The sequence below is a fragment of the Anomaloglossus baeobatrachus genome, chromosome 8 (assembly GCF_048569485.1).
Source record: "Anomaloglossus baeobatrachus isolate aAnoBae1 chromosome 8, aAnoBae1.hap1, whole genome shotgun sequence".
In the NCBI taxonomy this organism is placed as follows: domain Eukaryota; kingdom Metazoa; phylum Chordata; class Amphibia; order Anura; family Aromobatidae; genus Anomaloglossus; species Anomaloglossus baeobatrachus.
In genome coordinates, this window is record NC_134360.1 from 12,385,286 (window position 1) to 12,400,300 (window position 15,015).

Consider the following 15,015-nt stretch of genomic DNA (forward strand, 5'->3'; position numbering starts at 1 on the left):
GTTCGTGACGCCACCTGTGGTCTGCGGCTATTAAGCCGCCGCTGCTGTGTGAGGCCTCCGGGGTGATGATATGGCAGCAATGGTGGTACTGCTCCCCACAGGTGGAGCGGTGCCCCGGGGACACTGTTGGTGCTCGTGAGAGTCTATGGTGTTGTGTGGAAAACACGGTGCAGGGCCGACAGGCATGAAAGAAACAGGCACAAACAACAGTCTCTTTACCTTCTCCTCTTTTACTCCACAAACCTGTGGAGTAAAAGTCCTGGGAGACCGTTACAGGTGGTAGAGGGCTCCGGCTGGCCTGGAAGTAACTGAGCTGTCGTTTTGGCCAGATGAGTATGAGGCCTACTCCTGTTCTTTTCCCTTGCTGTGATAGAACCCTGCTCTCTGGATTTAGCAATGGCCCTCTTGCTGCTGGGACCGGTGGTATGTCCCTTTCCCTCTGTGGTAGGCTGCACAGGCCCTCTCTGGTGCTTCTCTGCTGGAGTCCACACCGGGCCCTGCTGATGCAGCTGTACCTTCGGGCGGTTTATGGGTCAGGTGCTTGCAGCTCTCCTGCCCTTCGGATTCGGCTACCAGGGAGTATTTTAGGCCCTGGTGGCCACAGACTCCGATGTCCGAGTCTCTTCTTTGCCTCTCTGCTCCTCCTGCCTCACTGGGCCAAGCTGCTCCAGCTCTAGGCCCCAGTTCCACAGGACAGCACTACTCTGCGTCTGATTGCTATCACTTCTCTCTACAGACTAAACACTAACCCCTCCCTCAGGCCAGACTTAAGGAATGCTCCCTGGAACTCCAGGTTCAGAGCTCCCCCTGTGTCAGGTTTCCGGGTTTTCCAGTCCTCTTTTGAAAGAGCTTGCCCTCGGTTAACATGGAGTTTTATGTTCTGTTGCCCTACTTCCTGTCCAGCTGCTTAAAAGGCCGCCTCTAAGCCTAGTCCAGTGCCTGAGTATACTGCTTGCTGTGTGCTCCTGCTTTACTGCTGCTGCTACTTGGATCCTCCTGAAAATCTACCGACCGACTCTGGACCACACCCGGTTTCTTCAAACTGTGCCCGGACTCCGTCTGCCGTCTTTGGTCAGCACGTCTGCCCGGTTTCTTCCGGTTCATAACCATTCTGGACTTTCATCCCGTACGGACACTTCTGGACTTTACCGCTTGCCCCTTGTGTCCCGGCTGCGGCGTATTTAGGCCTTCCGGGGTTGATTGCCGGACAGTCCCTGTATAGGGGTTCGCTCTGGTGGTCTCCCTGGGGGAGTCCGGTGCGTGGCCCCGGGAATTCCCTCCGCTCCGTTTCGGGAAGGTATTTCGTGTGTTTGTTCTGCTGTGTTTGTTCTGCTGTGTTTGTTCCGTTGTGTATCTACCGTGGTTACATATCATAAACATCTTGTACCACAAACTCGTCTCTGGCTGTCATTGCCCTAACGCTATCGAAATCCTCAAAACATACAATAGTATTACACCCTGCTGGTCTGAGGGAGAACTGCGTTGGATGTTAAACTTACTGGCCAATAGCCCTCCCAATTACCTCCAGGCTCAGCATCAACCCTTTGGAGGGGCAATGCTGTTGTGGCGACCAGGTCCTGGGGCGCCACACTCCCCCTTAGTTAAACTCAGTACTCCCGGACTGAAGAAAACAAAACAAGACATAACATGTTACAACCTTAAACAACTATAGGAGTCCAGTGTGGCTCCCTGCCGGGTGTCCATTACACTGCTCCATGGGGGACCCGCCGCGATAAAACCCCCAACGTAGGCTCTGGGCGTGCGTCAGAGCATTGCTGACCCCACTCTATGCACGCCAGATGGGTTTTTCTTCAGGGGTGTTGAGCACACTGGTGCTAACTATGAACAGTTAAAGTGTTGGCCACTCATAGTCCAGTGACCCAATTGTCCATTTACTTAGTCACCTAAAACAAAACATTACATACAAGACATTTTCACATAACTATTTACACTCTGTTAGGTATTTTACTTTCTATGTTCTATACCTTGGAGGGGGCTGTCCCCGAGTGCTACGTTGGGACCGGCGTAGCTCTGGGGTTTGTCCCTGACTACTTGGAGTGTCTGCCCCCTCCATGTTACTGGTAGGCCTAACCCTGACAGGTATGCGTGTTGGTTGCCTACGGGGTCTCAGATTCGCCAAGGGTACGGCAGGTTCACCACTGGCAGGGGGTTGATTCTCCTGTTCTACTGCTGGCGTGTCATCTTGTGTTGGGGCGGACAGTTCCTTAGATGGATCTGGAACCTCTTCTGTCTCTGGCTCGACCAACTGCGGGAACGTCAAGACTGGTACCACTATGGCATTATTTATTCGGGTCCAAGTTTTGGGGAATTTGCCAAGGATTGTTTGTATCATCTCTTCCTCTTTTTCTTGAATTTCTTCCACTTCTTTTTGGATTTTGCACCGCTCAGGGCACGCTTTCAGGCGGTCTCTGGACACTGTTTGATAAGTCTTGCCTTCATCTTTGCTTATGAGGCATACCTTACTATTGTCAAAGTTGGAGGGAATAATGGTGTAGGGTTCATTCTCCCACTGATCATCTAATTTATGCGCCCTCCGCTTTTTCTTGAGGACCTGTTCTCCAGGTGCTAAGGGAGTTGCTGGGCTGTTTGATTGTAGTTCTGCTCTTGTCTCGTTCTTGCTTGGGACAGGCTCTTTTCTACGCATTCCTGGACTTTGCGGTACTGCTGTTGGCGCTCTGTATCCCAATCTTCTATCTTGAACCGCTTCAGGTGACACAGTTCCCATCTCAAAGTCTACAGGTAACTTGCCAGGTCTTGCTCGCATCAAGTAAGCAGGGCTGCAGTTGGTCGAGTTTACTGGGATATGGTTATACAGGTCTACCAGATCTGGTAACTTCTCTGGCCATTGGTTTCTTTCTTCCAAACGTAGAGTCTTGAGCATATCAATACCCACATGGTTCATCTTCTCGCACAATCCATTGGTTTGGGGGTGGTACGGTGTTGTTCTGATTTTCTTACAGCCGTACATGTTACAGAACTCTTGGAACACTTCTGCCTCGAATTCAGGACCTTGATCAGTAAGTACCCTTTCCGGATAACCGTGAGGTCGACAAAAGTATGCCTGAAATGCTCTAGCTGCTGTTCTGGCTGTCTGGTCCTTCACAGGCACTACTACCAGGAAACGAGAGTAATGGTCCACAATGGTGAGGGCGTACACATAGCCTGACCGGCTTGGTGTTAACTTCACGTGGTCCAGGGCCACCAACTCCAGGGGCTGCTTCGTGACAATTGGCTGTAGGGGAGACCTCTGGCTGGCATCATCTTTCCGCCTCAGGTTACACGGACCACAGTCTCGGCACCACTTCTCGACTGTCTTCCTCATGTGCACCCAGTAGAACCGATCACGGAGTAGGGTCTCCAACTTCTTCCACCCGAAATGTCCTGCGTTATCATGGTAAGCTGCTAGGACCATTGGAGCATCCCTCTGTGGGACCACTATCTGCCAGACGAGTTCATTCGTTCGCCAGTTGACATATCTCTTGCAGAGCTTGCCTTGGTAGGTGAACAGTCGTCCCCTCTCCTTCCACAACTGCTGGGCTTCTTGTGGAGCGTCTGGACCGAGATGGGTCTCAGCTTGTGCTAGCTTTTCTTTGACCAATCGCACGGCCGGGTCACCGTTCTGTGTCTCTTCCCAATTATGGTGGAGTAATGGGTTGATCGAGACCTCGTGCTGGCTCGAGCGCTTCACTCCTACAGCATGCTCACACTGGGAGACACCTTGGTGATGGAAAGCCGGTAACTCTATCTCTTCGAGTTCATCCAGGTCTTCTCCAGACTCGGGTAAGTGAGGCATTCTGGACAGCGCATCAGCATTGTTATTCTTCTTGCCAGCCCGGTACTTGATGGTAAAGTCAAAGTTAGACAGCCGGGCCATCCATCGCTGCTCCAACGCACCTAACTTGGCTGTTGCCAGATGTGTCAACGGGTTGTTGTCCGCGAAGATGGTGAACTTGGCCGATGCCAGATAGTGCTTGAAGCATTCAGTCACTGCCCAAACAATAGCGAGGAACTCCAGCTTGAAGGAACTGTAGTTTTCTGGATTCCTTTCTGTGGGACGAAGCTTCCTACTGGCGTAAGCTATCACCTTTTCCTGGCCTCCCTGCACCTGGGACAGAACTGCTCCCAGTCCCACGTTGCTGACGTCTGTGTACAGTACAAACGGCTGGCTGTAGTCAGGGTAGGCCAGAATTTCTTCTCCCGTGAGAGCCCCTTTCAGCCGGACAAAAGATGTTTCTATTTGACTGTTCCATTCAAATGGAGGGCTTTGCTTCTTAGCCTTCTTTGGCTGGCCCACCAGGAGATCTTGAAGAGGCACTGCTATCTTGGTGAAACCATCAATGAACCTTCGGTAGTAGCCCACCAGCCCAAGGAACTGCCGCACCTCCTTTACCGTGGTGGGTCTTGGCCAGTCCTTGATTACGGTGACTTTCTCCGGATCAGGTGCCACACCTTCTGCGCTGACCACATGACCCAGGTACTGTACCTTTGGCTTCAAGAGGTGACATTTGGACGGCTTTATCTTCAGGCCATACTCCGACAGGGACTCGAACACTTCTGCTAAGTGCCTCAGGTGGTCTTCGTAGGTCTTGGAGTAGACTATGACGTCATCCAGGTACAACAGCACGGTTTCAAAGTTGTGGTGGCCCAAGCAGCACTCCATCAACCTTTGGAATGTCCCTGGAGCGTTGCAGAGCCCGAATGGCATACAATTGAACTTGCAGAGGCCCATTGGTGTCGTGAATGCAGTCTTCTCCTTGTCCGCCTCTGCCACGTGAACCTGCCAATACCCACTGGTGAGATCCAGGGTGGAGAAATAGTTAGCTGACTTTAAGGCTGTTAGTGACTCCTCTATTCTGGGTAGTGGATAAGCATGTTTATGTGTAATGCGGTTAATTTGTCTGTAATCTACGCACATTCTCATTGTACCATCTTTTTTCTTTACGAGCACTAGTGGATCTGCCCAGGGGCTACAACTATCTCTGATAACCCCAGCCTCCTTCATCTCCCGTAACATTTCTTTGGCACGCTGATACTGTGCTGGGGGTACAGGGCGGTATCTCTCTTTAACGGGATGATGATCACCCGTGGGGATTTGATGTTTAAACCCTTTTACCTGCCCAAAATCTAGGGGGTGTTTGCTGAAGACCCGCTCGTACACCTGTACCACCCGGTAAACCCCATGCTTTTGGTGTGAGGGTGTGGAGTCGGTGCCCACATGTAATTTTTGGCACCAGTCTTCCAGCTGTCCTTTGGAGCCATTGTCTTCCGCCTGGTCGGACGGGATCAAGGGTTCCACTGCTTTGATGGTATTGTTGCTGACAGTGTACAGTTTTGCTACAGTGGCGTACCGGGGCAATTTGGCCTCCTCCTCCCCACAATTCAGGACACGGACGGGCACTCTTCCCTTGCGGACGTCTGCTACCCCTCTGGCTATCAGGACTCTAGGCCTGCTGTCTGAATACACCGGTTCTACCAAGGCCTGGTAATCTTGACCCTTGAGGCCTATTGCTGCCCGACACCATATCAACATTTCACTTTTGGGGGGAATTGCAATGGGGAGAGGGTCACTTACCCTCACACTGCCAATTTCTCCTCCGGCCAGCTGTACCTGCTGCCTCCTCATCAGGGCTCTGATCTCCCTCTGTAGGGCACGCTGCTGCCCGGAGCTGGCACCTTCAGACGCCTGCTGCAACAAAACTATCACTTCGGCAATACAATTTTCTATCACATTTGTACCAATGGTTAGCAGTGGGTCAGATTCTTTGCGATCAATATCCACAATTATCATCCCCTGACATGGCAATTCTACCCGCCCCACTTTAATGGGTACTTCCTTATACCCAATTTGAGGCAAGGGCTGACCATTACTGGCCACAATTGTTAAATCATCATCTGGGCCATGGTCAATGTCTGAATCAGCCCAATATCTTTTGTACAGTTTATAAGGGATGGTTGTTACCTGGGACCCCGTATCCAGGAGGGCATTCAAAGGGATCCCATCCAGCACAATAGGAAGGACCGGTCGTCCTCCCACATACTTGCTGCGGCTGTGGGTTGAGCCGGGCTTCCTTACACCTGGGGGTTGGCTCCTGGCCTCAGGCTCAGCCCATTTAAAGGACAGTGTCTTGCAATATGGCCCGCCTGGCTGCAGCGGCGGCAGATCGGTTGTCCCGTTGAATCATACCGGTCTGTATCTTTTCCTTGGGTCGGCGGGATCCTCCTCTGTCGCATCCATGGGACGTCATCTGGGCTGGAGGCCAACTCGATTCTTGCAGGCGATGGGGTCACTTGTAGAGACTGCACGGTCTTGGCAAGGGCAGCCACAGTCTTGGTCAGCTCCTGGACCTGCTGTCTGAGCTCTGCAGTGGGATCCTTATCCAGGGACTGCGCCTCAGCCCCTGCAGCGGCTCGTGTTGCAGGCACCACCTCGGGGTACGTGATAGCAAGAGGCCGGAGGGGTACTGGGTCATTCGGTGTAGATTCTCTCAGTACCCGGATGGCCTGGTCCTTAAACTTTGCAAAGTCCAGAGCAGGGTTCTGTAGGACCATGATACGCAGCTGGGTCCTGTGGGCATCTGACAGGAGCCCCTCTATGAACTGCTCAGTTAGGAGTTTGTGTTCTTCACGTACACTCTCTGGGTCCACCTGTTTAATTGCTCTCAGGGCCTCCTGCAAGTTTAAGGCATAGTCCCGTATGCTGTCTGTGGCCCGTTGTTTGCACCCAAAGAATCTCATCTTTATTTCTGCTGCGGTGCGGGTGTCAAAAGTACTCTTTAACTTGGCCAGTATCTGGGTTGCTGTCCCTTTATCTGTATCAGGCCAGGACTTCACTTCACGCTGGGCCGCGCCGGCTAGCTGCCCCATTAATATGCCCACCTTCTGGCTCTCAGTCAGAGGATACACCCGGAACAAGCTGTGCAGACTTTCTCTGAAGTCGCTCAGGGTATGTGACTCCCCGGAGTACTGCGGCAGCCATTCTGCTCCCGGGATGTACGGCATTGTGATCGGCATTACCGGCGCTACAGCGGGGGCTGGGGCGACGGCGACTGGGATTACATCGGCCGGCGCTGCTGCGTCTTGAGCTACCACAGCCACCTGCTCTCCCTCTGTGTCGGACATCTTCCTCCCCCTTAGTCAACCTCACCAGGCTCCGTTCACTTTTCAAAATTTCTTCCGGGTAGCGCGGGGTTAATGGCGCTCTGCTCTGATGGCGCGCTCCCTTCGCGCTCTTGTTCGGGCACGCCCCCCTTCTTCCTGCGCTCAGCGAGGCTAATGGCGGCGGCAGTTTTCAAACAGCAACACAGTCTTTTAGGCACAGTTTCTGCAGGCGCACAGTACCCGGTGGGACCTGGCACGAAATCCTGTTCGTGACGCCAAAAATTGACTCGCCCACCCCAGGGCTATGGGACACCCGGTGCCGGGCCGGACTAGTCCGGGGGTAGTCAGTGGTGGTGGGGCCCGACTCCGTGGCCCTGGTGGGTGTCAGTTAAATATGGCTGGTGACTTGGGGTTTGTGTTCGTGACGCCACCTGTGGTATGCGGCTATTAAGCCGCCGCTGCGGTGTGAGGCCTCCGGGGTGATGATATGGCAGCAATGGTGGTACTGCTCCCCACAGGTGGAGCGGTGCCCCGGGGACACTGTTGGTGCTCGTGAGAGTTTATGGTGTTGTGTGGAAAACACGGTGCAGGGCCGACAGGCATGAAAGAAACAGACACAAACAACAGTCTCTTTACCTTCTCTTTTTCTCCACAAACGGTTAGTCCTGGGAGACCGTTACAGGTGGTAGAGGGCTCCGGCCGGCCTGGAAGTAACAGAGATGTCGTTTTGGCCAGATGAGTATGAGGCCTACTCCTGTTCTTTTCCTTACTGTGATAGGACCCTGCTCTCTGAATTTAGCAATGGCCCTCTTGCTGCTGGGACCGGTGGTACGTCCCTTTCCCTCTGTGGTAGGCTGCACAGGCCCTCTCTGGTGCTTCTCTGCTGGAGTCCACACCGGGCCCTGCTGATGCAGCTGTACCTTCGGGCGGTTTATGGTCCAGGTGCTTGCAGCTCTCCTGCCCTTCAGATTCAGCTACCAGAGAGTATTTTAGGCCCTGGTGGCCACAGACTCCGATGTCCGAGTCTCTTCTTTGCCTCTCTGCTCCTCCTGCCTCACTGGGCCAAGCTGCTCCAGCTCTAGGCCCCAGTTCCACAGGACAGCACTACTCTGCGTCTGCTTGCTATCACTTCTCTCTACAGACTGAACACTAACTCCTCCCTCAGGCCAGACTTAAGGAATGCTCCCTGGAACTCCAGGTTCAGAGCTCCCCCTGCTGGTCTGAGGGAGAACTGCGTTGGATGTTAAACTTACTGGCCAATAGTCCTCCCAATTACCTCCAGGCTCAGCATCAACCCTTTGGAGGGGCAATGCTGTTGTGGCGACCAGGTCCTGGGGCGCCACACAAGGATTTAGCTCTATTAGTCGAATCGTTTAGATATATGTCTCATCATCAAATTTTCACTGTGAGGGTATACAGGGTGGGCCATAAGTATGGATACACCCTGATAAAATGGAAGTGGTTCCTGATATCACCTTACCGTTTGTGGCATATTATTCAGAAAAAAGACTGACTGGAACACCTATATGTGTGAATTAGGTGCTAGCCTAAAAATACAGGACTATAATAAGGATAATAAGCTGCACACTAACCACTATAAAAATATAGACATAAAAAATGGTAAAGCATTGCTGCTATAGGAATATTATGAACAATGAAAAATACATTTCGCTATCTGGAAAAAATGAAATACATGAAAAATGGTATTGCAAATCTGCTATGAATATTTGAAAGTAATAGAGATGTTTAGCAAATGTATTGATCAATGCAAATGAGCCCAAAAACCAATGACAAGGTAATCTCTAATTTTTCAGGATCCTAACCTTAATGGCTCTCTAAAGGCCGTTTTACACGCAACGATATCGCTAACAAGAAATCACTGGGGTCACGGAATTCGTGACGCACATTCAGCCTCGTTAGCGATGTTGTTGCGTGTGACACGTACGAGCGACCGCTAACGATCCTAAAAACAGCAAAAATCGTTGATTGTTGACACGTTGTTCCTTTCCCAAATATCGTTGCTCATTTTGGACGCAGGTTGTTTGTCGTTCATGAGGCAGCACACATCGCTACATGTGACACACCGGGAACGACTAAGCACAGCGTTCCTGCGTCCTCCGGCATCGAGGTGGGAGTGACGTTAATGCAGCTGCTCTCCGCCCCTCCGCTTCAATTGGTGGCCCGCTGTGTGACGTCGCACGATCTTCCCCCTTAAAAAAGCGTTTGTTCGCCGGCAACAGCGACGTCATTAGGAAGGTATGTGCGTGTGACGCGTACTAGCGATATTATGCGCCATTGGCAGCGATTTGACCATGACACACACACAACGGGGGCGGGTGCGATCGCTAGCGATATCGCAGTGTGTAAAGCGGCCTTAATAGTAGTAGGTTCCCAAAAATGGAAAATCGCCTCGGGGTAAAGGAGAGAAAAAAATAATATAAGACCCGGTCTTATTTTCGGGGAAATACATATAGTAAATAGTAACTGAAGTACAAAATGTTACAATCTTTTCTCATATGAGCTATACTGCACTTTCGGAGGAGTTTTCAGCATAATCTTTCAGCTTTATTGTGAGCTTTCATCAATGGTCAATGGCTATTACCTTATGTATTTATATGTTAATAGTCATAATATTGCAGACAAAAATAAACATTCTTAATACTTCAGAAGTTTGGTTTTTTTAACTTCAAGGAAATGTTCATCATTATACATCATTTTATTATTTTTAATGTAAATAGGTCCAAAATTCAGCGTTAATTAAATCTTTTATTTAGTTTGATCACTGCATAAACTAATGTTAAAAGATAACATTCTTGCTGCCTGCAGTCACCACTAGAGGGAGCAGAGGAGCTTAATGGCTTTAAATGTTGAACGTTTTAGAATATTATTGAACAGTCAACAAGTGCGCAAAGATATATCTGTGCCCCGATATTTCTGTGCCTCCATAATTCTGTGCCCCCATTTTTCTTTGCCCCCATATACTATTCCCCCATATTTATATGCCCCCATATTTCTGTGTCCCCATACACTGTTCCACGATATTTCTGTTCCCCCATATTTCTGTGCCCCGATATTTCTGTGTCCCCATATACTGTACCCCGATATTTCTGTACCTCCATATTTCTGTGCCCCCATATTTATTTGCCCCCATATACTATGCCCCCATATTACTATGCCCCCATATTTCTGTGCCCCCATAAATATGTGTCCTCATACACTGTTCCACGATATTTCTGTTCCCCCATATTTCTGTGTCCCCATATACTGTTCCCCGATATTGCTGTTCCCCCATATTTCTGTGTCCCCATATACTGTGCTCTGAGCGCTGAGAGGAGAAACTGCTGAGACACCAGGCTGACAAGAGAAGCTGCCGACTGGGATCGGAGGTCCGAGGTGAGATGCGGCGAGGATTGGTGATCTGCAGCCTGAGCCCGGAACTCCACTACAGATGTGACGCCGCGATCACTGCTCCCAGCCACATGCACTCACCACAGACCTCCACCCCCGGCAGCCTGTCCTGTCAGCCTGGTGTCTCAGCTGTTCCTCCTGTCAGCGATCAGAGCACAGAGCAGTGAAGAGGAGCTGCCAGGAGCGGAGGCCGAGGTGAGCACACGGGGGAGCGGTGATTGCAGTGCGACTTCCATAGCACACCAGTATCAGTTGGGGTGGGATCACCGCTGCCCGCCACCGGTACTCACCCCATCCAAGACCTCCGTTCCCGGCACCTCCTCCTGTGAGCTTGGTGTCTCATCAACTCCTCCTGTCACAGCACTGAGCACAGAGCAGGTGACAGGGGGAAAGTGCAGCACGCAGCATACACTGTGGGCTCCACAAAGATGGCGGCGGTCTCCTCCCACAGCTGTGATCTGAACAGCCCTGCAGGAGTGTCCAGGTCACAGCAGGGAGCATCCACAGTGTAAAAGATAGGGTCGGATGCCAACTACTATCTCTTATGTACAGAGGCTGCCGAATTTGAGGTGAGTAACTGTCGTTTCACACAGCAAATCCAAGATGGCAGCCCCCAGTGTATGAGTAAAAATAGAATTGAATAAAAACTAAATAAACAATGAATTTAATTTTGTATTAAAAATACTGGATTCCATAATCACTATTATTAATACAAAAATTAAAAAACGCGTCACCTTCCCTTTAACAAAGTGGGAAATTTCCATTTTTGTAATTTCATTTTTCCCCCAAATAAAGTCTTTTAAAACCTTTTGGGCAGCACAATGTTTGACATAAATGAAAAAAATAAGAAATGAAAAAAATGAAAAAAAAAAAACCAAACCCACATCCCATTTGTATTGCAGTTTCTAACCCTGAACCCATAGAAGAAAAAGCTTTTGTCCGAAATATAAAAGTATCTGCTGCAAAACGGAAGCACCATTTAAAATGTCTTTTAGTGGTCCTTTGTGATTGTAAAAAAATAAATAAATTGGAAAATGTTATTTGAGTGTTCCCCAATATCAGAAAAAAAAACTATATAAAAATGAAAGATAAATTAGACCTCGTGTATCACAACGAAAAGTGGGGAAAATAATTTGAATATCCAAGTGAGAAAAAGTTTCCAGATCTCTAAAGACAAAAAAAGGGAAAATGTTCCTAAATGATCCTATTTGCTGTCTTAGGATTTAGTGCAAATTATCAACAGTCTGCAGTAGCTCCCCCTAGTGGTGACTGCAGGGAATAACAATTTGGAGGTCTGTATCAGAAAAACGGACCCCCACTATAATAAATATATGTTAATACATATTAATAGCACATTAGAAACCTAAAAAACAATTTGGTGTTAAAAAAGTTTAACATTGTTTACAAATATAAATTGTATATTTCTTTACATTTTATCTTAGAAGAAGCCGTTTGGAAGCCATACAATATATCACTGAAAAACTGATTGATTAGAATGTAACAATTATAATTAGTTCAACCAATAAGACGATCATTACCGTTACGTCCGGGTCAGAGGTAATGCTCACCCGTTATTCCCTCTCCCATTTTGGGAAGGGTAAGCTGGATTATGTCTTCAAATAATGAAAAGAGTTATTAAAGTCTTAAAATAGTTAAAAGAGTAAAAGAAATTAGAATAAACCACAAAGTCATGAGATAAATATGAGTATAAAGTGCTCAGCTCTAGAATAAACAGTAATAAATAATCTTCCGCTCACGCTAATGAGCTATCGAGAGGCTCCTTCTCTTCCGCGCTCCCGTGTTCTTTGGCAGAAGCTATACGTTCCACCTCCTTCAACTCTTTGTGATATTTTGCCATGATTGCCGCATAGGCGCATCCATACACCGCAGCTGCCAACATCATTAGACATACAATCCCACACACGACCCCGGTGATGACCACAGTGGCTATGGCGTGCCTCAAGTTGGCCGGTCTGGGCTTCGGTTTCGGTTCACATTCATGATGACTCCCATCCATGTGATCCCCGTGATATCCATGTCGTCCATTGTTCCTGTGTTCTGAGCCGTGTTGGTGGATATTGGTCACTGGGAATGAAGTGGTGAATAGAGGACAACTTTTAAACAGCTCGAATGGGATTTTGAGAAGATCTTTTCCTTTACGGTTCTCTGGGCTGGTACAGATCAGCTCATCAATAACACCACCTAAATATAGAGAAGAAAAATAAGTCAATAAAAGGTTAAGACAAGAAGAGTTGAAGATTTGAGTAAAGTAATAGGAAAAGCCTAAATGCTGCATTACTTAAGGGTACTTTACACGCTGCGACATCGCTAGCGATTGCTAGCGATGTCGCGAGCGATAGCATCCGCTCCCATCGTTCGTGTGATATGTGGTGATCGCTGCCGTAGCGAACAATATCGCTACAGCAGCGTCACACGCACATACCTGTTTAGCGACGTCGCTGTGGCCACCGAACAATCCCTCCTTCAAGGGGGAGGTGCGTTCGGCGTCTAAACGACCGCCCAATAGCAGAGGAGGGGCGGAGATGAGCGGCCAGAACATGCCACCCACCTCCTTCCTTCCTCCTTTCCGGTGGATGCAGGTAGGATGATGTCCGTCGTTCCTGCGATGTTACACACACAGCGATGTGTGCTGTCGCAGGAACGACGAACAACCTGCGGAATGAAACACCAACGATATTATGATTTGGAGCGACGTGTCAACGATCAATGATTTTTGCCGTTTTTGCAATTGTTGATCGTCGCTCCTTGCTGTCACATGCTGCAATGTCACTAACGACGCCGCATGTGCGTCACTAACGACGTGACCCCGATAAATTATCGTTAGCGATGTCGCAGCGTGTAAATGGCCTTTAGAGCAGCGTTCTTCTATACTGTTATATTATATTTACCGGATAATTATTGACTTATCCTCTGGATAGTATCTGGTAATACGCGGCACTCAACTGGCGATTCTGTTCAATTTATTTTAAATATCCAGAATTTAAACAGGCACAAATGTTTCAGTTAAGGCGACCTTCATCAGTGTGCTTACAGTTATCACTGTATGACCCAGCACTGTATGCAGACCACGGCATCCACCGCAGCTATCACACCGGCAGTGTAATAATTTGTTCTTCATAGTTTCATGGTGTTTAAGGTTGAAGGTAGACTTAAGTCTATCGAGTTCAACCTATGACCTAACCTAACATGTTGATTCCAGAGGAAGGCAAAAAAATCATGGGGTATACAGTTAGGCTACTTTCACGCATCAGTTTTTGGCATTCAGGCACAATCCTTTTTTTTCCTGATCCAAAGGATCCGGCAAAAAAATGTAAAACCGTATCCACCGGATCCGGTTTTTAACAAATCCGTTATGCCGGATGCGTACAAAACTGGATCCGGTGGATACGGTTTGCATCCATTTTTGCATCCGGTTTGTCAGTTTTTTTGAAGGATCAGCTTTTTTAATTAATTTGGTGCATGCGCAGTTTACAAAAACGGATCTGGTAGCCGCATCCATTTTTTACCGCATTGCGCCGGATCCGGCGTCCATAGGCTTTCATTGTAAAACACGCTGTATCGCGCCGGATCCGGCGCGATGCGGTTTTTTTGCTGGACAAAAAAACGTTGCAAGACACGTTGCCTCCGGCCGCCGCTTTGATTAATTTTGCCTCATCCGGAAAAAAAACGGATGCAACGCAAAGCCATCAGGTACAATCCGGTAACAATGCAAATCTATGGGGATAAAACGGATGCGGTACCGGATCCGTTTAACCCGTTTTTTCCGGATTGTACCTGATGGAAAAAAACTGATGTGTGAAAGTAGCCTTAGGGCAGCTTTGCACGTTGCGACATCGCACGTGCGATGTTGATGGGGTCAAATCGAAAGTGACGCACATCCGGCGTCGCAGTCGATATCGCAACGTGTAAAACCTTTTTGATACGATGAACGAGCGCAAAAGCGTCGTTATCGTATCATCGCTGCAGCCTCCGACATTTCCATAATGCCGGTGCAGCGACAGGTGCGATGTTGTTCCTCGCTCCTGCGGCAGCACACATCGCTGTGTGTGAAGCCGCAGGAGCGAGGATCATCACCTACCTGCCTCCCGGCTGCAATGAGAAGGACGGAGGTGGGCGGGATGTTTACATCCTGCTCATCTCCGCCCCTCCGCTTCAATTGGCCGCCTGCCGTGTGACGTCGCTGTGACGCCACACGACCCGCCCCCTTAGGAAGGAGGCGGGTCGCCGGCCAGAGGGACGTCGCACGGCAGGTATGTGCGTGTGAAGCTGCCGTAGCGATAATAATCGCTACGGCAGCTTTCACTGGATATCGCACGTGCGACGGGGGCGGGACTATCGCTGCGTGCAAAGCCCGCCTTAGCGTCACATTAGGGGAAAAAAATACTTCCCGACTCCACATACGGTAATCAGCCGAGTTCCCTGGAACATCATCCATCATTTAAGCCCCTTTCACACATCAGTGAAAAA

General features: G+C 49.3%; 2 protein-coding genes across 2 annotated transcripts in view; one reads left to right on the top strand and one right to left on the bottom strand.

Moving 5' to 3' along the window:
• The window catches only part of CACNA2D3 (calcium voltage-gated channel auxiliary subunit alpha2delta 3), a 1,156,773-nt gene that overhangs the window by 879,912 nt on the left and 261,846 nt on the right, over positions 1–15,015 (top strand). The gene's annotated exons all lie outside the window — the stretch shown is intronic.
• The window catches only part of LRTM1 (leucine rich repeat transmembrane protein 1), a 38,507-nt gene continuing 33,313 nt past the window's right edge, over positions 9,822–15,015 (bottom strand). The window contains exon 3 of the mRNA XM_075321302.1: positions 9,822–12,729. Within this exon, the coding sequence (XP_075177417.1) occupies positions 12,281–12,729 (449 nt within the window). The 3' untranslated portion in view covers positions 9,822–12,280. The remainder of the gene's footprint in view (positions 12,730–15,015) is intronic.